This window comes from Macroventuria anomochaeta, assembly GCF_010093625.1.
Source record: "Macroventuria anomochaeta strain CBS 525.71 unplaced genomic scaffold BU25scaffold_33, whole genome shotgun sequence".
Taxonomy (NCBI): domain Eukaryota; kingdom Fungi; phylum Ascomycota; class Dothideomycetes; order Pleosporales; family Didymellaceae; genus Macroventuria; species Macroventuria anomochaeta.
The window spans coordinates 300,124-325,736 of record NW_022985394.1 but is presented as its reverse complement, the minus strand read 5'-3'; the positions used below and the strand labels follow the sequence as shown (position 1 = coordinate 325,736).

The 25,613-nt window shown below is 51.9% G+C and overlaps 8 protein-coding genes across 8 annotated transcripts; 2 read left to right on the top strand and 6 right to left on the bottom strand.

Moving 5' to 3' along the window:
* Window positions 1–181: 181 nt before the first annotated feature.
* On the bottom strand, window positions 182–822 carry BU25DRAFT_424446 (uncharacterized protein; the record flags this gene model as incomplete). The annotated part of the gene is made up of 2 exons (XM_033708284.1): window positions 182–400; window positions 574–822. 2 exons carry the CDS (start codon window positions 820–822, stop codon window positions 182–184), a joined length of 468 nt encoding a protein of 155 aa, XP_033558255.1.
* A 2,163-nt stretch (window positions 823–2,985) lies between these two features.
* On the top strand, window positions 2,986–4,699 carry BU25DRAFT_477179 (cytochrome P450; the record flags this gene model as incomplete). The annotated part of the gene is made up of 3 exons (XM_033710970.1): window positions 2,986–3,205; window positions 3,259–3,713; window positions 3,761–4,699. The coding sequence occupies 3 exons, from the start codon at window positions 2,986–2,988 to the stop codon at window positions 4,697–4,699; spliced, it is 1,614 nt and encodes a 537-aa protein (XP_033558254.1).
* Window positions 4,700–4,871: 172 nt separating this feature from the next.
* On the bottom strand, window positions 4,872–6,094 carry BU25DRAFT_493951 (uncharacterized protein). Its single transcript, XM_033711747.1, has 2 exons — window positions 5,065–6,094; window positions 4,872–5,013 (listed from the first exon to the last, which is right to left on the bottom strand). Exon 1 carries the CDS (start codon window positions 5,689–5,691, stop codon window positions 5,344–5,346), a length of 348 nt encoding a protein of 115 aa, XP_033558253.1. The 5' UTR covers window positions 5,692–6,094; the 3' UTR covers window positions 4,872–5,013; window positions 5,065–5,343.
* Window positions 6,095–6,186: 92 nt separating this feature from the next.
* BU25DRAFT_493950 (uncharacterized protein) lies at window positions 6,187–8,973 on the bottom strand (the record flags this gene model as incomplete). The annotated part of the gene is made up of 1 exon (XM_033711746.1): window positions 6,187–8,973. One exon carries the CDS (start codon window positions 8,971–8,973, stop codon window positions 6,187–6,189), a length of 2,787 nt encoding a protein of 928 aa, XP_033558252.1.
* Window positions 8,974–9,354: 381 nt separating this feature from the next.
* BU25DRAFT_461551 (uncharacterized protein) lies at window positions 9,355–10,673 on the bottom strand (the record flags this gene model as incomplete). Its single annotated transcript, XM_033710453.1, has 3 exons — window positions 9,355–9,609; window positions 9,745–9,948; window positions 9,993–10,673. The coding sequence occupies 3 exons, from the start codon at window positions 10,671–10,673 to the stop codon at window positions 9,355–9,357; spliced, it is 1,140 nt and encodes a 379-aa protein (XP_033558251.1).
* Window positions 10,674–13,215: 2,542 nt separating this feature from the next.
* BU25DRAFT_413933 (uncharacterized protein) lies at window positions 13,216–15,422 on the bottom strand. The gene is made up of 3 exons (XM_033707161.1): window positions 14,381–15,422; window positions 13,902–14,330; window positions 13,216–13,852 (listed from the first exon to the last, which is right to left on the bottom strand). Exons 1-3 carry the CDS (start codon window positions 15,000–15,002, stop codon window positions 13,281–13,283), a joined length of 1,623 nt encoding a protein of 540 aa, XP_033558250.1. The 5' UTR covers window positions 15,003–15,422; the 3' UTR covers window positions 13,216–13,280.
* A 249-nt stretch (window positions 15,423–15,671) lies between these two features.
* BU25DRAFT_305127 (uncharacterized protein) lies at window positions 15,672–17,180 on the top strand (the record flags this gene model as incomplete). The annotated part of the gene is made up of 1 exon (XM_033702051.1): window positions 15,672–17,180. A coding segment is annotated over one exon (1,509 nt), but the record flags the coding sequence as incomplete, so codon positions are not given.
* A 1,191-nt stretch (window positions 17,181–18,371) lies between these two features.
* On the bottom strand, window positions 18,372–23,774 carry BU25DRAFT_493947 (ketoacyl-synt-domain-containing protein; the record flags this gene model as incomplete). The annotated part of the gene is made up of 2 exons (XM_033711745.1): window positions 18,372–23,627; window positions 23,691–23,774. The coding sequence occupies 2 exons, from the start codon at window positions 23,772–23,774 to the stop codon at window positions 18,372–18,374; spliced, it is 5,340 nt and encodes a 1,779-aa protein (XP_033558248.1).
* Window positions 23,775–25,613: the final 1,839 nt, after the last annotated feature.

Below are 25,613 nucleotides of genomic sequence, written 5' to 3'. Positions count from 1 at the left end.
TCAGTTTGTTTCCTTTGCATCCTCTGATGTCGACTTCAAGGTCTGGCTCTCTGTCCCGATTTATAGGATCATCGTACATGTCCAGTATGTCAGGCGGAGTCAATGCAGGCCCTTCTCACTCAGCCCAGCTCCAACTCGGGAAGTCTAATCGGCGCCGCGGATGCTCGACCTGATCATCAACTCAGCCTAGAGTGATAGAGTGACTCTGCAGTGGAAGACCATGGCAGAATCCGAGCGGGAAGAGTCGTCCCTTGAATCTAGCTAACAGGCCCAAGAACGCGTTCAGAGAGTCGATCTCGTTGGTCAGTGGACAGCTGGTGTAGACCCGCAGTATGCCGCCGTACAGGGGCATCGTCCCTTCAAAGTCCGCTGGTATGATTGCAGCTTCTTCTTCTGGAGGCTACAGTAGAAAGTCAGAGAGTATTTTCATACAAAGCCTGCAGGACTGACCAGCTCAAGACGTGTGGCCATGCGCAACAACGGTTGTGCGGAATGCTGTGTTCAATCACCCTTGAATCCTGTCTCGGGGTCGGTACCTTCCCATACATATCCCATCAAGCAGCTGAAGCCCACCTGGCTCTCCGTAAAATGCAAAACACGCATCGAGAGTACCTCTTCCTGCAGCGTCCAGGCTCGAGTAGACCAATCAGTCGCGGTCCGCTCGACCAAGATCTCTGGAGGGATGGTGAAGAAGTTGTACCCCTCGATCGTCTTCTTGACCTGCGTTGGACGCGGTACTGACACGCCAGCTAGGCCTGGGTTGGCGCGCTTACCAGTAGGCGCAATGATGGTCAGAGTCGCACAGCCATAAATGGTGGCCATCATGTTGAGTTGTTGCATCTTCTCTTGACGTTGGGCCGGTGTTGGGTCTGGTGATTAGTAGATGCAAAGAGCGTCCACCTGTAGGATCCATTAGTGAGGCTAACAGAACCGGCAATACGAGCATACCTATAGGTAGCGCCTGCCTAAGGCTTTCGTAACGGTTATAGCATCCTCGATGGTTTGCGGAAGGTACTTGTTTTCAAGGGTTCCGGGAACTGGCTGTACACCTCCCCATACATAGCTCAAGGCGATATAGTCATAACCCAGAGGGCAGGAAACCACTTGTCGTTCCTGCACGTCGATAATACGCGCTGTCAAGAGCTCAGATAGTTTCTTCGATCAGCAGTAATCGCCATGAGTGCGTTCGCAGTGTTCAAGTAGCCGGTCAGTATCGACAGATCTTGAATGCTGTCGAGAGGTGGTGCACATTGAGTCTCCATGGCGATTGCTGGTCCTGTCATCATTGCGGATCGTATGTCGTTGTTCCTTTCCCTAAATGGATCACGAATCGGAGCGAAGAGGTCACTGCCAGTCGCAACTCCGAGGATTACAGCGCTCTCAGACCTTCAATTCTCTGGGAGACTCTGTCAGCGATTATGCTGTATGTGCGAACGGAAGGGTTCAAGGAGCAATGGAACGTCGCCGTCGGCCCCAAGATCCCTCGAGACGATACAGTAAAGCAGTCGGCAGAAAGGACAGGAAGGGGTCAATAAGAGCTTCGAACAGTTCGCCGAGGCGTAAACGATCTGGATCCATAACGTTTGCACATCGTCCAGGATTGTGATCAGAGCGCTGCAAGATGTCCAAAGGTTCGGACTTTGTGAAAACGTCGACCACATTTCAAGCCGCACACCTGCTGCACAGCGAACTGTGTTGCTGAAGAGCATGTATGAGTATGGAGTCCTAACTTTTGGGCGATTCCGCATTGCTAGGCTGGCTTGATAGGTCAGAACCGGATAAGGTTGGTCAGTACGTTCAATGGGACGACAGATGCAAAGTCGCAGCGAGGATGATTGCGCATCCATCGTACGGTTGGTCTTAACTCCGTGTTGCGAAGATGTCACCTTTGTTCGCATAGATTTTGACGCGCTGGATGCATACGTGTCGAGCGCTCTGACGCGGTCGAATCAGGAGTCTCTTTGTCAGCCATACCGGTACGAATCCCGCTCTATCATTTGGCGAGCTTTGTGACATCGTACTCGACTTCTGTACCTCTGTTCTGACATGCGCGGGATGGGAACTCGTTTGGTGTCGATTGAGGTACCTGCAATAGCCTTGGGAAAAGAAGGGTCGAAAATGCGCCAAGATTTTTGACCGTGCATTGTCATCATCAGGGTCAAGTTTGCCTTTAACCTCACCTCTCCGTCAACACGTCGCGAACTTCATCCACCTTCTCGTCATCTCTCACCCTATCTATCATCCCACTCATACCCCTTCTCAAGGCTCCCAATACCATGTCCAATTACGTGATGGCTTCAAAACAATGGAAGAAACAGTTCTCAGGCCGGGAAGCCTGCGATATCAGTCCTACTACGGATGGTCGAAAGTTCTCTGAATCCAGATCAGAAATTTCCGAGGAGCGGGTCGGCAGACGGCTGGCGGCGATCCGTTGGCAAGTGGAGACCGAGACCGATTACGGGTTGTTTGGGAAAGACCAGCCGGACCCTGTGACCTAAGATATTGTGCTAATCCTACGCGTACATTGTGTACTGTCTGCGTATATGTGCTAAGACGCTATATATTAGCTGCCTCGTCAAGAAGAAGTCTACTACGCCCTCTGCTGCCAGCCTCTACAACACTATGAAGATATATGCTCTTTTCCAGTATAATCTCCGTGTAAGGCTGCATAGAACTGCCAGGTCGCAGACTGGAAATTCACGTTGTTAAGTTGTGGGTGTCTCTGCCCAGGTTCGGGGTCCGGCAGGTATTTCGCAAACGCATAGGATCGCTGGAAAAAACCCTTGTTCAGGCGTCCCTCCGACGAATCAGCAATTTACAATATTCATGGCTTGTAAGACCTTGGCCGTGAGAAGTTGTGGGGCAGGGCCCTGATCTTGCCTCTATTCTGTATAGGTAAAACAAGGATCGAGAAAATATCCGTGCATCGAACGTGTATCTTTTCAACATTGCCCCTCAGTAACAGCGTGTTCCTCAGTTGTCATCATGGCTTTCACGGGCGGTTTCTCGTATCCCAATGCACTTGCTTTGAGTGCTTCGCTCCTCCTGTCCTATATTCTTGCTACGGCAGTGTATAGACTTTACTTCCATCCTTTGGCAAAGTTTCCGGGCCCTTTCTGGGCCAAGCTGACGACTTTTCCGGCTTGGTGGCATTCGAAAAATCAGGACAGACATCTATGGCTTCTCAGTCTGCAAGAACATTATGGTGAGCATCAACCCAGCCAAGATCATAGAAAGAAACGGGGACTGACTGCGCAGGGCCTGAGTTCCGATACACACCTAACAGTGTCTGCTTGAACACTCCAACAGCGTACAGACACATCTTCGGTCCGAAGGGCAATGTCAAAAAGAGCGAGTACTACGAAGTCTGGCCGAAGACTGTTGACCACATTAACACGTGGAGCGCAACGTCAATCCCAGCCCACGCCAGAAAGCGTCGTGTGATCAATCACGCGTTCTCTGAAAGTGCGCTGAGAGGCGCTGAAGTCTTTGTCCACAGCAATGTGGATCGCTGGCTAGAGCTACTCGGTCAACAGAAAGAGAACGGCGATGAGTGGACGAAGTCGATCGATATGGCCGACCAAGTCACGTATCTGGTGTTCGATATTCTCGGAGATCTGTGTTTCGGAAAATGCTTCGATATGAAAGAGCCGGATAGTAAGCTGCGACACGTACCTGAGCTCATGATTGGCTTTATGGAGCTCGTACATCCGGCAAGCAATCCAAATCTCTGCAATAGCCATAATGCTGACGCGATCAGATCGCTTGCTCTCCAATAAGTTCGTTATATGTCTGGCTGAAGCCAAGAGGTTTGGATCGACTTCTCGCAGCCGCGACTCCGCCTGCCATCAAGAAGTGGTCAGAATTCGTGGACGACTGCCTCGCAAAGCGAACGAGCAAGCAGAGAGAGCTCGAAGAGAAGCCCAAGCCAGAAGCAGAGGTCCGGAAAGACTTCTTCCATTGGCTGTTCAACGCAAAAGACCCCGAAACCGGAACAGGCTACTCACTGCCAGAGCTGTACGCTGAGTGCGAGCTCCTGACCATCGCCGGAAGCGATACAACTGCTATCGTCATCTCAGCGGCGTACTTCTACCTCTCGCGCAGCCCGGAAGTCCAGGAGAAGCTGGCTCGCGAGATCTTGTCAACCTTCACAAGTTACGACGAGATCAAAGCCGGGCCCAAGCTCCAGTCTTGCAAGTACCTCACCGCCTTCCTGCACGAAGCCATGCGCATGTCGCCCCCAGTCCCCGCTGAGCCAAGTCGCGAAGTTCTCGAGGGCGGAACGACAGTCAACGGCCACTACTTCCCCCAAGGATTACTCGTCAGCACCGCATTCTGGGCGATGCACTACAACAAAGACTACTACCCAGAGCCACTGCACTTCCGTCCTGAACGTTGGATCGTAGGCGAAGCAGGGTCAACAGCAGAGAGCGTTGCGCTGGCCGAAAGCGCGTTCTGCGCCTTTTCATCCGGCTCCCGTGGGTGTGTAGGCAAGAATATGGCGTGGCTGGAGATGAGGGTCGTGATAGCCAAGACGTTTTGGAGGTACGAGATCGAGCAGGATCCAGTGAACAAGCTTGGAGGCGGGAGTGCTGATGCGAGACGGGGTCGTCATGAGGAGGGGCAGTACCAGACGTATGAGATGTTCGTGAGCAACAGGAAGGGGCCGATGGTGCGGCTGAAGGAGCGTGTACATTGAGTCAGGTTGAAGATGCAGTTGGTGGGGTGCGACGGAGCGAAGGGTTATGTCGGCCCTACAGAAGTCGCGCTTGTGGGATAACGTCACAGCTAGAACGCGACGCTTGCGTTCTCAATCCGCATTGATATCTTCAAGAAGTAACAGCATTGATATCATTTTGCTACATGCATTCCTTCTCTGGTCTCATCAAGATGTGTGTCGTATCTTCTCTCGTTTCAAAGGATATGATCTTCACCAAGCCTGAGCGGAGGGAGAACTCCGCCATCGTCGACCTCACTTGAACGTAAGCACTACAGCCTTCGGCAGCGGCCAATCTAGCTTCGCATCAGCAATGCACAAAACATCTCGAAAGAGTGTCGACTTACCAAATACTGGCCTCTCCCTAGTCCTCTTCATAAGCCTCACCTCATCACTGACACGAACCTCCTTCCCCTTATCCGCCAGGCTTCTATACGAGTACTTACCAAATATTTGCCCATATTTCCACCCCTTGCCAACCCTTCTATCCTTCGCCATTCTTACATACCAACTCGAGGTCTTCTTCTGCCTTTTTTCCAGTGCGTGGTTAACAGTGATGGCCTAGAATCTTCAGCACGTGCCTCTGAATTTCATCCTGATGCCACCGGGGCACATCATTGCGGCTATTAATCCTCGTCATACGCCGCTGGAGCACCGGATACGATGATGTTGAGGCGGGTCTTGGTGATGTCCATTGATACGCCATCGGCGGGACGGGAGCTGACTTCGTCGTTTGACTCCTTGGTGACGACGAGGTATTGACCGATGTGGAAGGTGATGCGCTCTGTCGGGACCTTGAAAACTGAGGGCAAAAGACGGCGACCTGGGGCCGTTAGAGGGGATCGCTTCGCGTACGCCATGTCGCCATTGGTTGCTCCGGAGCCTAAGACAACACGCAAGTGCTGGACGATGTAGACAAGACGCGTCTCGAAACCAAGGTACTTAGTCACCCACGCAGAGATGGTGTCACCCATCTCGTATGTGTCCGTGGCGCTGTCGTGAAGATCTAAACTGAGCTTCTTCAAGCCTTTCACGTCCGGACGCAGAGGAGTTTAAATCTGGCCATCGGATCCAGTCCAGGACAGCTAGTTTGGGTTTGGGTGCTCATCTCTGACTTTGGTCACAGCCAGCATCTTGCCATCCGGTCTATCTTCGACAATCTGCTTGAACAGAACTATCTGTAGGTGAAAGCCGCTGTATATAGTCTTGTACTGCTTGAAGTCTTTGGTATCTGGATCACGGTGCACTTTCTGCAGGCAGAACGTCCGGTCATCTTCGAATCCTTGGGAGACTATCTTGCCGACATCTAATGTGCAGCCACCGAAGCCTTTGGGATAGCAGAAGGAGATAATCAAGGCAACCTCTCGCAGTCTTGAAATTGTCGGGTGATGTCATTAGATATCAAATGCTATGCGTGGCAAAACGAAAGGCAAGAGCGGCACACGCGGCAAGCTGCATGCAGGAATATCCTATCTCCGTCGATTTAAAGATTTCCGAAGCCAGTCTCTACCGTCCTTTTCTTCGATTATGTCGTCGTCATCGCTGTCGGGTACATGGGAGGGTCCTGACTTCCTCTTTTTCCCTCGCGGACTAGACGACAGCTGTGTCAAATCAACAGGTCGATTTCTGGCTTCCGGCGTTCGCTCCACCACGTTCCTTGAGGCTAGCAGCGCCAATTTGTCAACTTCGTCGTCACTAGACAATTCGGTATTCTCAAATGCTTCCGGTAGAGCTTCTGTTGCATCGTCAGCTGCTGTTTGAGCCTTCAAATCTCGTTCTGCGCTGCCTTCGGGCGTGGAAGGCTTGTTGTCCAAGACTTTCGCCACAAGAAGACTAGCGTCAAGTCCGCTCATGAGCGCATCGTCGGATATTGAATTCGCCCGACTTTTGTACATCGAGATCCATGGAGTACGGGAGCGGCTCCGTGCTGGTGATGGTTCCGAGCAAATATCCATTGGAATAGATTCGTCTTCACTCTCGATCTCAGAAAGAATCGTGTGTGGATCCTGGGTCGGCTTATCTGCTGATGGACGTGGGTCTTTCGTCTCAGTACCAGCACCCACACCGTCGATTGCCAATGTCTCCTGAAATTCTGACGTGGTGCCAATTGCTGTTGCGTGTACGCTGCTCATGCGTGCGATAGCTCCCTCTTCTTCTGTAGCGGTTGTGTCGGCCGCGGAAGTCGCATCAAATTCATCAGGATTCAGCAGCTTCCTCTGCTTGCCAAGCGCCTTTAATCGATTACGAATCCTGTTTACCTCATTGGTATACTCTGGTGGATCTTGCCACATGCCCGGTTGATTCAGCCCCCAGAGTTCTAGGTTGTTATTGTCTGCCGTCATGCCAGCAGCCCTCATATCGTTGCGGAAATCTTGGAAAGCCGCCCATATCTGCTGGAGCTTCTCAAGCTCACTCTCCTCGTGCGAAATAGCATCATGGAGAATTGAGCTGACGTCGTGGCAGCGTTGGTCTCCATCAATGTCTGAGCCCGCTGTTTTGTTCGGGGTGTGTGCCCGCTCCTTGTGAGGGCCATTCTTACGGGATGTTTCCGCCTCAACGACATCAATAAGCGTATCGACCTGATTGGAGAGGTTATTCATCAGAGATTGAGAAGCTTCGTAAGTGACTTGAGGCGAAGGACGCATCCCGAGTTGAAGTGTGGGTACATCTTCGCCCGGTGTTTCTTCCAGAGGTAGCTTGTCAAATCTAGTTTGACCCTGTTCCTGTGCAGTCTCCCCATCCGGTATAGCTCCCCTGTACTTGATCGGCCCGCTCCTGATGATGTCCTTCAAGGTCTCAGGCTGTATCCTCAATCTCACGATTCGTGTTAGCTCATTGTCGCTTTCCTCCTGTCGAGCAAGTTCTGTGTTTGCCTCTTCGGCCTCATACACGGGCTCTGTGAGCTTGTGAACGGGGATTTCGATATTGGTGTCATCGTTATGGTTGTCTTCACTTTCGTCGCTGCCGCCGTTGTCGTTATTGTAAAAGTCTACTTCCTGTAGCTCTTTGCATGCAGCGCACAGTCGCTTGCCGAACGCCTCGCCTATCGTCACCCGGGGGTCTCCAATCAGACCTTCGTTCTCGGCCAGGAAGAAGTAGTATGATATCACACTCCGAATCTTCGCTGCGCGCGCAGAAATGCCTGGCCTCGTCCCATTCGACTTCAGCTTCAGATTGTTGAGATACTCGAAAGGCTCAAACAAAGTGATGTCTTGGAGCTCATCGATCGTCCAAGACACCTCTTCGCCTGCGGTATCATGGCTCAGAAACCTCATGGCAGCGTTCCTAGGTCCGTCATGAGTAAGATAGACATAAACCTCGGCAGGTTCGCCATCTTCGTAGCTGTGAGTGCCAACTAGCATCCGGAAAGGGAAGTAGGGTTCACCAAGACTGTGCGGCGAAATGGTCATAGGTCTGGACGGTAGATTGTCGAGATTCTGGAACTTAGCATCGCCAAGTTGTTCCTTCAACTTTGAAAGAGAGGTGTTTGGCTTGACAACGATGCGGCTTCCACTGGGCCGTACTACGCCGCCAGTGTATTCGTCTCTACTCGTAGCGCTGACTGTGCGCAGCTCCTCCGCAGCAAATTCATCGGTTCGAACCTCATCAGTCTCTTTCTCAGCCTCTTTCTGGGTATGTTGCTTGCTTGCTTCGTTGGATGCTGGGCGCCTGATTGCAGCAATCTTCTGCTCATGCCGCCATTGATGGTACGCGTCGCGCGAGTCGATGTACCGGAGCGCCTGACTCAGGCTGTCACCAAATTGTGCCCACTGCAAAGCGCAGGTCTCAACGCCCGTCACCAATGCTTGGTAGAGGATGACTGCACAAAGCATATCCCGCACACCTGTTGCTTCATCGAAAGGGTCGTGTTGTAGGAAGCAGAACGGTGGCTGCAGACCTGCGGCTTTGCGTAGGAGCGAGGAAGCTGACCGGGGATACTGGAAAGTTCGTGTTCCATCTTCTGAAAGTTCCTGGCAGTAGAAGACGACGGGCGGATTGAGATCCTTTCTTTCAGCCGTGACGATGCGTGCCCATGCTTCACACGTTGAGCTACCTGTATTTGCTCGGGTTCCAAGGCATAGCATGATGGTGTCGTGGCCGGACTTTCGCGTGTGTTGGAAGGTGAACGATTCAGGTGCTGGGAACGAGTCTAGCGCGTCCAGTAATCCTTGATTCTGGACATCCCGCCGTAATCTGTCGAGGGAGGCTTCTTGTCGGTCCCTGCGTGACAACCGAGGGCCACGTTGGTTGGACATGGGAGTTGGTGGTGTTGTTGTGGTGTTCAGAGGTTTTGGTTTTGGCTTGCTGCACATCAACCAAAAGAGAAGGCGCGACAAACAAACGACGAAGCGAGCGTTTACTCCGCAGGAACCCATTCCTCTCGCTCGACCTTTGGAGGATACCTCGATTGGGCCAAATATTCATATATTGGGATCTCATTCAGAAGCGCACCGAAACTGCAAACTTGGCTTGCCAGAATTACACTCACCTTGGTGAAGGTATCGTCACGTGCACACGCGCTCGTTACGTGTCGAAAAAGTGAGGTTAAGTCTTGATTTGGACTACTCAGGCCTTCTATCGCCTTGTTAGAGGTATTTGTGACATGATTATGGATTCGCGATGTACAACATAGACAGCTATTCCTCGCTCGAATCGTCGAAACGCATTCGCTTCGCTCCTCCATGCGCAAGATCTTGCCCCAGCTGCAAGAATGCAAGGTCTCTGGCAGACAATGATGTACGCAGACGCTTGCGCTCAGCCTTTGACTGGCGCAGGGTGGTCTTGAGCATCTCGGTCTCCTCTTCAAGTTCCTCCAGTTCTATTCTAAGAGCAGTTTGCCTCTCCGTATTCTTTGTCAACCTCTTTTCCCTGGCTTCGTTCTCGTTCAGATTCTAACAGTATGATGTAATGAATACCTCCGGGCTGACTGTTATGTTTTTATCTATGAGTGAGGGAGTTGGTCCTCGCGAGGACAAAGTAGCTTTCGCAGTGGTGCCTCTAGAGCCTGTCTGTGGCAGCAAACTGACCTCTGCAGCTTTCCCGAAGAGCAGCTCCGCAAGTATTGGCTTCGTGTCTTCAACGCCCTGGTGCTGGAGGTTAGCCTGAGCCGTTACTCTGACAGATTTGCTTTTGGCGACAGCATTGATCTGTTGTTTATCGTTCCTGGGTAACGCGCTGGCTGGGTGGAAGCCTTTGATTGCCTTGTGGCTGCCCGTATACATCTCACCTGGCTGTTGGGTCAGCTATGGAATGCTTCGGTGTACAGTGAACCTACCTTGGCTTGTGGTAAAGTTGACTTTGGCGACTTTAACGGCGCTATGCTGTTTGGAATCTGAGTTCTGACAACCGTGACAGCCTCCGTGCCCGTGGATTGCAGCACATTTTTCTCCGCGTTCGCCTTCGCAACCTTGCAGGCCGACTTCAGCTCAGAGATGAAGATGTCGCTAACAGGCCACGGGGACGTCAGCTGAAGCTTCTGCAGGATGAAGTAGTACCTCAGTACTGCGCTGAGGTGCGCTCGATCAAATCGGCCGTGCTGCGCCTCGAGGCAAGCAAACGCCGCAGTTGGTGATGCTTGCTCTATCGCCTCTTCCAGCGTAATCGGTTCTTCGAGCTCTCCTAGCTGGGAAAAGATCTTCAATCGGCACTCTAGAGGTCTGCTACTGCCGGGTTTTTTGTGAAGTAAAGCCCAAACTCCCTTATGGTTCGATTGCTCTTGCTTAATTTTGCCGAACAGGATACGTGTTGATAGAGGGTGGCCTCCAGTTTCAGCTTTGTTGTCGAAGGGCGCTGTTCGAACTTTCTCATCAGGCAAGTACGACAACAGTCCGACGTCGTCGCCCATGTGCGACCTTAGTTCCTTGATTGTGGCGTCCGCTTGGCTCAGTGACTGCATGGGCGCGACTGGCATTGAAGGTCGCGACGAACGTGACTGTGGTGACGGCAATGCAGCCATTTTGGGTGAGGCTGGAAGTAGTCAGTGGTGTGAAGAGTGACGGAGTGCTTTGGGCTGTGATGAATGTTTTCGAGTGCGCCGCGCTAGTGCGGGCCGGTGCGCGATCAGAGGAAAGCGCGAATCGGTGAAGTGAAGGAAGTGACGTTGACACCCAATGACCAGTTCGTGCATTGCAGGAACAAATTGCATGATTTTTACATAGCTGATAACTCAAGTCGCTCGCCGGTATCACAGTGTTCAAGATACGGAGGTTACATGATGTCAACGATGCGCATCAATTAAACGCCCCAAGACAGATGAAGTGAGCACATGCTGCTCGTGGCATCCCATCGCAGGTCCTACTCTCTGTGCTCCTCAGCGCTTGCATGTTGGGTCTTCCTGCGCTTCTGCGCTCACTCCACGTCTGCGCATTTGACGAAGTATTCCAGAAGCTCCTCACGCGATAGAATATCCCTCCTAGCCTTGAAGTCTTGCGCTGCTACATTTTTGCGTTGAAGGGCAGTCTCGCACTGCTTGTTGATAGCATCCATGTGCACGTCATATTCGGTAACTGGTGCACGGTATTCGCTTTTCTCCTTACATTCCTCGGCCTTGTGCTTCTTGTTCAAATCCTCCATCATAGCCTTGATCTCTGCTTCGTGACGCTCCCTCATGTCCACGTCAATACTGTGCTTCTTGTCCTCCCGATATCTGTAATACTTCTCCTTGGTGTCCACTGCAGCGGCATCAATGCGATTAAGTTCGTCCTCAATGTTTGTTGCGGGGTCAATCGGTCCGTACAAGGTCTGACTATGTTGCAATAAATGCAATAAGTGAAGGTGTAACCGCGCAGGGCAGTAAGTCAGGGGTAACCGCGCGAAGCAGTAAAATCAGTATATTCTGTTGTGTTGTTGTTCAGTGTTCTGTCCCTCTCGACCCCCAGCGGGGTCTGTTTACATGACGTATGTATCCCGTGCGGTCAAGAGCAGGAGGTGCTTGTTGGAAAGAGCAAGAGCACCAACACACGTGGCACACATGACCTCCATACTCCATAAACCGTCACAGACTATGCCGGTAGCAGACTACCCTAGTCTAGTATGTTACAGGTCAGGTATATAGTCGCCTTCTCCGGGCTGGATAGCAACTCAGCGTAGTATTCCATCAACTCGATAGTCCCACGTTGTCGTTCAACGTAGCTATCAGTTACTACAGCGGCCTACGCCGCCACATATTCGATTTGAGTTCCATGTGAGACTCGTCGTCTATCGACAGTTCATCGTTGGATGAGGGTTGATCAACATCGACTAAGTCGACTTCCTCCATGGTGACATCTTCGCCGCCAAATTGCGATTCTTCCGTGGCAATCTTATGACCCTCATCGCGATCAACGGTCTGGTGTTGTTGACCAGAAGGCTTTGAAGCGGTGGTTATTTGTCAGAGTTCAGGGAAAAACTGTACGCAAAGGAAGAAGTTGAAGATTGTACTGAGGTTGTATTGAGTGAAGCTACGAACAGTATATATAGGTGAGTAGCTGTAAACAACGCTAGTGTGACGTGGCAGTCACTCTCATGGAGGTGAGGTACGACAGGCAGGAGCACCCCAAACCGTGACATTATTCCATAGAAGGGTTTTCGGCCATGGCAACGAACACGCAGTTGTCAGGCTGTCGTGTTGAGTGCGGCTGAGCGTCGTTGTTCTCGTGCATTACAGATGGAAGTCCTGAAACTCTAGCACCTGAGCCAGCGTTTTCCCCTTGTGAGGGCTGCGTCCCGCTCCTTGCGTTTGCCGTTTGCAGCTCGGAGTCCTGTGATCTGGGTATGTTTGAACGGAAAGCTGAATTGTTCGATGTCGCGCGGTTTGTATTCAAAGACAGAGAGGAAAGATATCCGCGCAATGCCAGACCCAGATCGTTGAAGTTAGGTACCGTAAAGTTGTGGCGGCCTGTGACCTTGTTGAACGTGGCGATACGCAGTACATGCAGCCGAATGAGAGGAAGCGACTGAGGGTGACAAGGGTCGCCTAAGCCTTCTCGATCCGTCAAGTGTTGTGGCCATCGAAGCGCTCTATCATACCTGACTTGCATAGTAACGTCTTGTTCGGTCGAAACAAGTGTGCCAACGGAACATGCCTAGACAGATTCACTAAACTTCTTTGTCGTTCGAGAATGCCTCTCAGACATGGTGAATCCTACACCTGAGGCTAGTGGTGTCGTGTATCGTGTACTCTCTATGCTGAAAACCATACTTTGCCCAGATTTCAATGCCCCTGCCTAGGGTAATGAAGTCAAAAGACTGTGGAGTACATACTCTCGGTAACAAGCTTGCATTCGGTCATGCATCTGTAGGTCGAAGGCGTCCTCTGCCGCTGTAGCGGTGTACTTCGTCATCGAGAGCTCTCGTGAGTGGAAAGGATAGAATCCTGGGTGGCACACATTTGAGCTTTGTTGCTCGAAGACAGGGAAAAAGTTTGCTGCTGAGTGTTCGACGTTAAGGTGGTCACACGGATAAAGTTCCAACTGACGTGCAGAACCTTCAATGATTTGACTGGCTGCAGTGAGAGCAGCGGCTGAGGTTCAGATATGTGTTGCTTGCTGTCTAGACGTTGGTGACATCCACAAGTCATGCCCTATCACGACCGGTTTGTCATGCGCTTCTCGCGCACCCGCAATTTCAGCAAGAAAAGTACGCTGGTAATGACTCCCATTGTGCCCAAACCGATACCCAGATACATCGCTCCGCGGTACCCTCTAAGCTCATCTTCTTCGGTGAGTCCACCGTGGTTGATATGCGTCTCGACCGTGCCTGCAATACCAACTCCAATGCTGATGCTGTAGTTAACTACGGTATTAACCAAGCTTGCTGCCATGCCCTGATGTCGCTTTTCGACAGCATTACTCATGATGAGTGTACCAGCGGGGAAGCTCATGTCCATGCCCCACGGGATGATGAGTGTGACGACGAAGGATTGCGCCCAGTAGACCTGGTGAGGAGGCATCGTTGCAACGAGGATGCTACCGACCGTGAATGCGCACATAGAGATGAGCATCACCCAGCCGGGGCCAATGCGCGAGATGACGTGGCCGGTGGTAATCGCGGCGATAAAGCCAGAGATGGTGACTGGGCATAGCTGGGCCATCGTGAGAAGTGGCGAGGTTCCTCGCAGCTGCTGGAGGATTTGGATAAAGTAGTAAATGAAGATGCCTGATCATCATCAGTAGGTACACTTAACTTACAGCATTTGGAAACGTACCGAAGGCTGCCCAGCCACACATCTCGCAGATCATCACAAACGTTACGTCTGTGCTCAGAGCATCGAATGGGATCAGCGGGTGTTTCGACACCTTGAGCTCAACCCAGAAGAACACAGGGAAAAGCAAGATTCCCACGATGAGTAGAACGTAGATGTAAGGCTGCTCCCAGCCAAAGCCAGGCGCCTGGTTCCAGGCAAAGTTGAACAAGATCATGGCCGTGATTCCTACAGTCGCACCGAGCAAGTCGAGCTCGCCTATCCTCTGTGCGAAAGTGAGACCTTGATCTTCTTCCTTGAGCGGAACGGCTGGCAAGATGAAGTATGAAAGGCCACCAAGACAGGCTAGAGCAATGCCAAATGTCCAGAACGTCCAAGGCCACCAGAGAAGCGACCAGAGCCCAGCAAACGTACCACCCACAACAGCGCCACCTAGAAGCAGTCAACAAATCGCATCATCAAAGCTTTCAGTCGATACATACTTGGTGCGCAAGCGCCAAAGAGGGAGAACACCATATCTTTCCTCCTCCCTTCGTCATAAGTTGCGCCAAGGAGGCCCAGCGCATTTGGCAATAAGATAGCTGGCCCAATGCCGCTTAGGACTCTTGCGAAGATAAAGAGAACCTGTCCGCCGTTTCCAGGCGCGTACACGCTGCACCCAGCCACAACGTTCCATATCGCAAACCAACCAAACCCTACAATGACCATGGTCTTGTATCCGAATAGGTCACCGCAGCGGCCTGACAGGAGAATGAAAGTGCCAACTGTCAGCGAGTAGCCGGCAATGAGCCATGACAGAACGCCAGGGTCGGTGATGCCGAGGTCGTCGCCGATAATGTGCAGGATGTTCAGCGTGTTCACCAGTCCGGCCTGCGTCACGAATTGTGCTGAACACAGCAACGCAACGAATAGAAACTCGCGCAACGGTGACATCGTCTGCGCAATAGACTTGGTTCGTGCCAGCTCAAGATCGCCTTCATTTTTAGGAGGTCGTGTAGACGTGTGCGTAGGGTGGCGAGACAGTCCTGAGGTCGATGAACTGAATGACGATGGCGATTGTGACATCTCCTCCTTCGGCTCCAAAGAGCCATTTTTATCATTCATGGCGGTTGTGTGGTTGTAACCCTGTCTTGCGCAGCGTCAAGGAGTTCCTTCTCTTGCAGATTTGACACTTCAGTCGTGTCTCAAGGGACTGCCACCAACGGTCGTTGAATTTTGCTTGCAGTGCTATGGCCATATTATTCGTTGTGGAGGAGATGGGGCTTTGTCAACGATTATCAGAGAATTGTATTTCCGAATCATCGTTACGTGAGCGTGGAATGGCGACATGAACCAACCTGCGGCTTCGAGTTCGGCATCCACATGTGGGGCTTTCCTTCGTCCCATTTGTCCCACACACGTTGGGATCGGATTTACGGATTTGGCTATCGGAATAAGGCGGCGCCAAGGTGTCCCACATCAGATAAGCAGCGGTTCCAGATCGTCCGAGATATCTGATGCTGGATGTTGGTCGCAAAGTTCGTGACGTCGTGTTTGTTACTGTGTGTGTTTGCAGGCACGTCAACACGTGTTGTCGTGTGGGTTACGTCATTTCTTGGCGTTGCCTTCCATTTGTCTCACTCGGTGAACACGCGAAGTCCCAAGCGCCATTGCGTCGACCCACCTCGACCAGACTCTCGTAACCGTACAACCATCTCGAGCCAACTTCAGGAAGCTCTTGTCGATGACTTCTCAGGCGCAGGGCTGATCTAGACCATCGTCATGCCTCTGGACCAGCTTCCGGAAGAGCTACTGCTTCAAGTCGCACTCTATCTACCTGACTCAACAACGCCCAGGCATCTCAAAAACCTATGTCTTACATCCAGAAAGCTGCGACCCATAGCCCAGGAAGCTCTTCACACGACAGCAAAGCTTGCCATTTCTTGTGGTTGTCATCCCAAAGTGAATGCAGTAGTCAAGCTACTCCGTACACTGTTGGATCGACCTGACCTCGCCACCAAAGTAAAGACACTGCGCTTTCGAGCAGTGCGCAAACGTGTTGATAATCTGTATGCGGAACACGGTTTCGAAATCCTGGGGTTTCGCAATCGATGTATTCTGCAAGTGGAAGAGCTAGGCTACCAATCAACACACCCTTGGTGGCGGTCAATCAACAACTCCGTTGAGTCGGCCTTTGGAGGTCTGTTACTGGCATTACTCCCTAATCTGACCGACCTCGACTTCTGGATCAAGGATCACCATCGTGGCCCGCCGTCGAGTGAGTGCATCTCTGGCTTGTGGGGCGGTACAGCTCCACCGGAAACGATCGTACACGGGTGGAAGAACATCAGTCACCTAGTCACCGGTGACACGTCGATGCTCAAGTGTGATATCGAATTTGAAAAACTCACAAGCTTGGATTTACGAACTGTCAGCATCGGTACCGTGCTTCGACTGAATGGTCCAGGCAGTCTACAAGGTGCTGAGAACGTCAAAGATCTCGCTTTGACCGTCTCTATACAGTTCGCAGATCGACCTCTTGTGGAGAAGGCAGAGATCGAATTCAGCGAACTTCTCGATGCTTTGGCTTGTCGCGCGCTAAGAAACCTCAAGATCCTCTTCATCAACGATGGCTACCACATTGGTGACGATCTGGCAACAGAGCTGAACACTGGTTATTTCCTTGAGCAACTAAGCAGTGTTCAGAAGACTCTGGAAACCTTGTCGATAACGCTCGAAACTACCGAGGAAGATGGAGAATTGGATTGGTTGGTTGACATGTGCCAATATCCCACCAAATCGTTGAAAGACTTCACAGTTCTGAAGTCGCTCATTATCCCACAGCCCTTCATTTTTAATCCTCAAATACCAGGCTGGAATACAGAAGAGTATTGCCAACCGAAGGACTTGCCACCAAACCTTGAGCAGCTGGAGCTGCTGTTTCCGCATGAGTCAGTGGAGGACTGGGTAGAAGGCTTCGTCATCGCAAAAGATAGTAGCAATTCGGATACCTGGCCGGCAGAGTCGCCTATCATCCAAGGACGACTTTCAAAATTCAAAAAACTGGTTCTCACCTGTCGCGACGATGTTGGCAATGGAATTGGTGCCAGCTACTTCACAGGAGATGTTAACGAAGTGTGGTGGAACCTCTCGACAGATCGTGGCATCGAGACCGAAGTGCACGATCAGCTCCGGGACACGAGGGAAAACTTGGCCGGCCTGTATGAAGACGACCACTTGGATAATGAAGACAGCGACCTTGACGACGAGGAAGTTGACGAAGATGCTTGGGAAGATGAAGACGACGGTATCAGTCGCCGGCGTGGCCCTCCAGAAGCTCCACAACACATCATCAGCCAGGGAATCAGAGATCAGACCAGCGTTCTAGCTGGTCTCAGAGCATCTCGGAATATCCCGAACGGAATGACTGTAGACGAGCTTGCTGTTACACTGGATTGGGATAAGCAACGGGTTTTGGATGCCGTGACAGTATTGCGCAATGACGGTAACCTCGTGGCTCCTTCTGGTTTTGGAGAAGGCTGCAGGCTGCAATTTCTCAAGAAAAGCAAAGATCTGGACAGGAGAGACATGATGGAAGAGATAATGGCTGAGGAAGAGACAGACCATGGCGACTGGGAAGACGGAGATGGCGGTAACAGTCGTCTGCGTGGCGAACCGGAGTTTCCAGTTCCTTACCCCAGTGCTGCGGGCATTCACAGAATAACAGTATTGAGGTACCTGAGAGGTCTCGTAAACATCTCCGAAGGACTCACCGAGGACGAGATCTTTGCCAGATTCAGTCACATGGACCAAAGTCTGCTGGTGGATGGTATATTCGATATGCTACATCGTGGTTTTATCGGGTCACAGGGCACACCAGGAGGCAGCCGGAGACTGTTCTTCGCCAAGGAAAGCAACGAGCTGCGCATGGACGACAGCCTAAACCAGATGGAGGCTGATGATGCATTGAACGAGGATGACTGGGAAGACGACGACTCTGACGAAGATATGCCAGAACTTGAAGCTTTCGATCCAGTTTCTGGGGCTAGTATGGGTCCCAGAATCGTTCCGCTGTCACATGTCGGACTTGTCACGCCAACCGCCGTGCTCAGATGCCTTCGAGATATTCCCGATCCCTCACGAGGTCTCACTTATGCGGAGATCGCATCCCGACTCGGCACTAACTATGGTGAAACCCTTTTCAGAGTACACACATTAGTTCGCGACGGCCACGTTCGTGAGAATGGTAACAGAGTATACCTCGTCAGCGAGAATTCCGAACTCCTGCCAGAGGGTATGGACTAGACGGGCGGATATGACATATCGGGTGATAATGCTTCGGTGGAACAGGTTCTTATACAATGGGAAAGAAAGACTAATTTTACGCTCACTAGATCTATGTACGCCAAACCCTTTCTACAAACGCCAGTTCACGATACCTTCTACAAATTCATTGCGGGAAGAAACAGCTACCTTAAAATCCTCCCCTGCACATCACTTCTTACCCTCTAAATTTCCATAAAACCACTCCACCAAATGCCCCACAGTAGGATGGTTCCACGTCAACGTCGGCGGCACCGTAACCCCCATCGCCTTCCGCAGCTGTTGTCTCAACGCAACGGTTATAACCGAATCAATACCTAGATCCGCAATCGCAGCTCGATCATCAATCTCCTTGACATCCAAATGAAGAATATGCGATAAACAGCCCTTGATCTCGGCGTTGAGGTGCGCCTTGAGCTTAGGGCCGGACTTCGGCTTCGTTGTTGTTGCCAATGCAGAGGTCGTAGGGTTGGTGGACGCGGCAGGAGCAGCACGCCGCTGCACAATGTCCGCAATAAGCTCGCACGGCAACGTCTCATCAGCATCTAGAATGCGGGTGCGCGTCACAACAGCATGATCAGTATCGATATCCGAGAGGTGCATCCACGCCTGGAACCCTTCCTTAACCGTGATATCAGTCACACCTTTGCTATGCAGCTCCAGATCTACAAGTGCAGTATCACTCGCCAGCCCCAGCGCACGCCAAGCAGTCCACTGGATAGCGATAGAATTGCAGCCTTGCGAACGGCGCTGTGTTGCTAGGCCGTCGAGGAAGGCGTTGGAGGCTGCGTAGGCGGATTGGCCGGGTGTGCCGATGATCTGGCCGATGGAGGAGAAGAAGACGAAGAAGTCGAGGGTGCCGGAAGGGAAGACGTTATGTAGGTTCAGTGCGCCCTGGACTTTGGGACCCATGACATCGACGTACGAGGTAGACGTGCTATCTTTGATATAGCCGTAGCCCGAGATACCGGCGGCGTGGACGACACCCAGGACAGGTGGGAGGGACAGCCGGTCGAGCGCGACGGATAGCTCGGTGGATGTGGATGAGGAGCCTATGTCGAGTGGTAGGGCGTAGATGGTTGCACCCAAGCTCTCGAGATTAGCGATCTTCTGGACGACTGCTGCCATAGAGCCTGAGGCAGATAGCCAGTCCTTGCGAGGTGGCAGACCGCTTCGGGATATGACTACGATTCTTCGAGCACCTTTCTGGACCAGAAACTTAAGCACTTCCAGACCGAGATCACCGAAGCCTCCTGTGACCAGGTACGTCCCATGTGGTTGTGGCAGTAAACTCTTCTTATGATCACTCCGTTGCTGATCCTTTGCGAAGGGTCGTAGACGCGCAACACGAGGAAGACCGTCTTGAACACGTACTACACTCTGCCCTTTCACATATCTTACTGGTAGAAGAGGGAATGCCGGTCCTTCATTGTCGATGAGTCCGCCCCACACGTCCGGATACTCAGACGCGGCAACTCGTGCGAAACCGTGGAGTGGGCATTGTGCAAGACCGGTGGGCGAGTGGCCTTTGTACGCGCTGTCGGTGATGACAAATAGCTTCGGCGCACTAGGAATGCCTGCAAGAATTGAGAGGATGCTGGCGGTCTCCCATGTGAAAGCATGCGCTTTGTTGGGGACGTCTTCGATATATTCGACTGCGCCGGGCAAGTAGATGACGACTGTGTCCTCCTCTTGTAAGATGCTCATAGCGTCAGACCCCTTGAGATCGTCAGAAGAAGGCACTGTAACCACTCTCTTGCTCATGATCTCCAAGGTGTTGACATAGTTGTCTAGAATCTGACTCTCCCTAGACACAACAACCACATTGCTCATGAGTAGTGGCGTCTCGGAGAACGTCGGTGGTACCCATGCCAACCTGTGGACTAGCGAATCTATGCCTTTACTCTTGTCACCCACCGCCTCGATATCAGAAAACCTCATGCCATTGATCTTAGTGAGCAGTGCGCCATCTTCGCTGAGAACGCTGATGTCGGCCTTCAAGTTCTCGGCTTCAGAAGTCTTCTCGATGAACAAGTAGCCAACCTTGGGTGGCGGCTCCTGAGAAAGAAAGAGGACCTGATCGATTTCGCTGACTATGCGCATGCGGACGCTTTTGAAGAAGATAGATGATCCGACGGAAGTTGCTGCATCGAGAAAGGGTGCCCAGCTTTGCATATCCCACGGCAAGGTCTGTGTGTTGGGGTCCATATCCATCTTAACAAGCATCTCCTTCCCGTTGCCGAAGTGCTCGAGCACAGCCCACGGGAATGCAATGCCAGACACGCCGATGCTCTGGAGGTAGCTCCATGCAAAGCCGTTCGAAAGCTTGGTACCTATTCTCGTCCTGATGGCTGAGATTGAAAGGGTTTGTTGATAAGGTGTCATGTCTGGTTTCGTGAAATGAGCTGCGCTGTGCTCGATCCACGCGTGCTTCACATCATCGTCCTTAGTAGTGCCTGACGTCTCGAGTCGGGACGCCAAACGGATCTCATCGCCCTCAACGACGACCTGAAGCTCGCGCTTGTCGGTTGTCATCAGCGTTGGCACGCGAAGCTCCAGATTGTCAAGGATGGTTGCGCCTGTGGCTCGCCGGAAGGTATTGCAGTAGACAGCAGCAGGAATGATCTCTGTGTCATCCAGTGGATGCGTCAAAGGGTATGGTTTCGTCGTGTCATCCAATGTTGTAGTCCACACCTTCGTCCTACTGCCAGCGATCTCGACAACACCACCAAGCACAGTATGTGTATCGACATCATGTTGCTGCCCTGCAGAACAAGAACCCATAAAGACAGTCTTCCAGTACGGCTTGTGTACCCAAGGTGTGGTGGGCACCTTGGTTGACCACGATCCTGCTCCTAGCAAAGCGCTGAAGTCGACTTGCGCACCAAGCGTATAGAGCTGAGAAATAGCCTTCAAGATGCTGCGCTCGGCGGAAGTATCCTTGGTCATGATGCCGAAATGCGCACTGTCTTCGATCGAGCGAGCGGACAGAGTCTCAGAGATTGAATGAGAAACGATGGGATGAGTGGATACTTCCATGAAGACACGGAAACCATCATCTACAGCGGCTTCAACTGCATCAACAAGCCAAACAGGATCTACCATGTTTTTCATCCAGTACTCAATGTCGCGCAGGGATGTGGTCCGGGGATTGGAAGCTGAAGTTGAATAAATCGGTATGACCGCGGGTCGAGGGTTGATGTCTTGACCCAAGCCCTCTTGCAAAGCGGACACGAGCTGCTCAAGCATCGGCGAGTGAAAGCCAATGTCTGTCTGGACTCTCCAAAGCTTGACACCCTCATTCTCAAGATGCTTCACGTACCACTCAACAGCTTGCGTAGTACCACTGACCACGCATGTCGATGGCGAAGACCTGATAGCAGCCACGATATCGCTCCTTCCAATAAGCTGCTGTGCAACCTTCTCAAACGGCAAAGTGGCCAAGGCCATTGCACCTTGACCTTGCACCTGCGCGTAAAGCTTCGCTCGTCTGGAGACGATGATTGCGCCTTCCTGCTCTGTCAGGCAGCCAGCAGCAACGGCAGCAGCGATCTCGCCCACAGAATGTCCAATGATGGCTTGTGGCGAGATACCTTGTGACCTAAGTAGCGCTGTGAGACCGATTTGAACAGCGTATGTAAGGACCTGAATTCTGGCTGAACCACCCAAATCGCTTGTTTGTAATGCTTCGATGACGGAGAAGTCTGCTTCTCTCTGAAAAATGTCGTCTAGCGACGTGAGAGCACAGTGGAAGACAGAATTATGCAAGAGCTCCTTGCCCATATCCTTCCACTGTGCACCATGGCCTGAGAAGACCCACACTGCTCCGGTCTCAGCTGCGATGTTGCGTACCCGATTGTTCGCAGTCCATTGGTCTGGTCTACCCTTTGCGAACTCGGTTAGACTTATAATAGCTTCTTCGTGATCGGACACCACGAACGAAGCTCGATAGTCATGTGTAGCACGGTGTAGGGATAGTGTTCGTGCAATATCGTACAGGTTTTCGGATGAGCCATCGGCAGATAGCCAATGTGCCAAAGAAGCTGCAATGGCGGGCAAGCGCTTCGCCTGTATAGCTGACAAAGCAAGCGTAGTGGCTGACTTCTGCTTCGATACAGTATCGTAGTCCAATCTGGGCGGTGCCTGCTCGAGGATAGCATGGCAGACCGAGCCTCCATAGCCGTAGCAACATATAGCTGCCCTCCGCACGTCGCGCTCAGGCCATACTTTTTGCTCTCTGACAACCTCCAAACCACTGTTTGCCCAATCAACCCTAGTGTTCAGCTTTTTCAGTAGCGCCTGCGGAGCGATGACACCCTTCTGCACACTAAGCACTGCTTTAACGAAGCCAATAGCGCCAGCTGCAGCTTCAAGATGTCCGACGTTAGGCTTGATGGATCCAACGTAGCAGGGTGAGCTAGACGAGCGACCTGTGCCATAAACTTGAGCAATGGCGCTGATCTCCGTAGGGTCTCCGAGGGATGTTGAGGTCGCATGTGCCTCGACGTAGTCGATAGTGTGCGGGTCGATATCGCCAGCCCGCAACAGCGCTTGTCGGGCAACCAGCTCTTGTGCCTTCGAGTTTGGCGCCATGATGCCATTTGTCTTGCCATCCTGAGCGGATGCGGAACTCTTCATGACGGCAAGGATGTTGTCATTGTCCTGGATCGCAGCGCTGAGACGCTTGAGGACCACGACAGCACCGCCCTCACCACGTGCATAGCCGCACGCAGCATCGTCGAAAGAACGGCACATACCTTCCGCGGTCAATGCTCCTGCCTTTTGCAGCATGTGCGTCAGACCTGGTGCGCAGATAACGTTTACCCCACCGCAGATAGCAACAGTGCTTTCCCCAGATACGATAGCTTGACGTGCGAGATGGATGGCGATAAGTGAGCTTGCGCATGCCGCATCGACTGCTGAGCTAGGACCTCGTAGGTCCAGATGGTACGAGATCCTGTTCGGAATGCCATGGTAGGCGGTACCGATGCCACTCCAAGCCTCGATGGTTGGAAGGTCTTCCATCAGCATGCGGGAATAGTCATCAGAATCGACTCCCATGTACACAGCTGTATCGCTTCCAGTGAGCTTCTTCGGGTCGATGCCAGCGTTCTCTAAAGCTTCCCATGCAAGTTCCAAGCTAAGGCGCTGGTGTGGATCCATGAGCTCAGCTTCCTTTGGCGAGATGCCAAAGAAGGCTGCGTCGAAGTCCTCAAGATTGTCCAGGAAGTATCCTTTGCGGATAATGTTGTCAAGAATCTTAGCGTTTCGTGGGTCTCGTTGCCGCCAGGGCTCCCATCGCTGCACAGGGACCTCGCCCGATGCGTCCTTCTTCTGCAGAAGGAAATCCCACAGCTTTTCGGGCGTGTTGTTACCGCCGGCAGTACGACATGATAAGCCGACAATGGCTACATCTTCTGTGTTTGACTGTGGAGCATCAGCTCATATTCATCAACGTAAAAGTATGGAAGCTACACGAAATGTACGTACTTGGCCAGAGTGCGGTCTGCGCAAATCGAGCACCTCGAAGTCAGATCTGCTGCTAGGTGTCGAAGTTCCGTTCGTAGAATTCATGGCTGAATGACTCCACATTTCGGACGATGAGGGTGTTGTGCAAAGATTGAATGGTTGTCCCGCGGAACAGTACGCTGGAGGACAGTCTGAAAGCGGTATATGGTCGCTATCTTCCAGTCGCCAGGTACACCATATATCGTTGCCGAGCATCATGGTCTAAACAGGGCGGACTTCTGTAGCCGTCGCGCACGTTGCCTATCCGTAGCGGTCTGAGAAGCGTGCTCAGGTTCGAGTCATTGTATCGAATGATGTGGCAGCTGGTGGCCGCCGGTAGAACACGATGGAATACTGTGCTGAGATGCTATCTAGCTAGGAGAAGACGACTATATACCTGACCTGTAACACACTAAACCAGGGTAGTCTGTTACGAGTATAGTCAGACCATGTACGGACCGATTGATACCGCAACAAATGATAAGAGAGGATACACTGAGGCATAGGAACCTTTGACGTCCAACAACGAGCGGTGCGACTTGTGATATCAAGGCAACACTTTGTGAAACTTTGGAATGTTTTATCTAGTGGCAAACATGGGTCTGGTGCATTCGACAGCTCTGATCAATGTGCCCCAGCGCCAAGGTCGTACAAAACCCACATGTTGACGCTCCAGAGAGAACAGAGTTTTGCTTTTCTCTGTATGCCGGGAGTCAAGAGTATTCGGACCGTATAATTCTGCGAATTCCTTACCGTACCTGTGGTCGCGCATTAGGCGTTGTGTCCCACATAGAAGCAAAACTCCCATACAGACAAGAGTGCGGACCGAGCCAGCTAAGCCTAAACCATTTTCCGGAAGATAGGTCAGAGGCCAAGCATCTCCTGCGCTCAATGGTTCTGTTCACCGCATGTGATGAACTACGCCCGATCCACTGCTAAGCAGCCTGCCTCAGAGTAGAGGCTTGGGTTGTGAGATGTAACGTTCGGAAACTCTCTGAGCCCAGATGGCGCTGATCTCCCACAACTCCATTTTTTTTACTATTGTTAGAGGCTTGTCAATCAACAGACTTGAGCACTCTTGAGGCTGGAGGAAAGCGATCACCGCCATTGACGTACGCGTAGTAGGGATTTGCGTGGTTGAAGCTGTTCACACAATTCCGGAGACAGGCGCAGGAATATTCACGGGAATGGGGACAGTGGACTTCTGCGGGGTAGTTCTTCTTAATGAAGTCCAATCGCCAGTTCTGGTCGATCATGATGGTATCGTATTGCGGCGTAGCTTCGTAGACGCAGCGGAGAGCCGCCTACTCTAACTCCTCCTTGTAAAGGGATGACTCCATGAAATTGGTTCGCCATGTGAAACAGGACGAAGCCATGCGGCGTCGGGGAGGATTTCCGCAACCGCGTGGCACGGTGAGTTACATGCGTGACGCTGTACGCGCTGTTAAATGTCAATTGACGCCACTAGGACGTTACTCAGATGCGACGTCTGGCCAGTGTATTCATCACTTTTGTCACAAAATTCGGTCGTTCGGGCGACCCAAGCCGCTATTGAATTTTGCAGTGTTCAGGCATCGAGTATCCAGGGACCTAGTTGGCCTCAAACGATGAGATCTGTACCGAAGATCAGGAACGCTTTCTGCAGCTGAGCGAACAAACCAATGAGACCGCTTGCAAATGCTCTGGACAATCTCTGGAGTATCGTCAAAGCTCGCGTATCGCTATGTGACCATGGCTCGTCACTATCGCGCAATTCCGAAATGTGAGTTATCGTCTGTAAATGCGCGAAATCAACGTGTCGAGGCCATGGTTTATCAGGGGTACGTCGCAAGCGACAGTCCGTGTTAAATGTTTTCTTTTGCGGCTACGCAGCCAATTATGCCGCTGTTGTGTAACTTTGAGGCT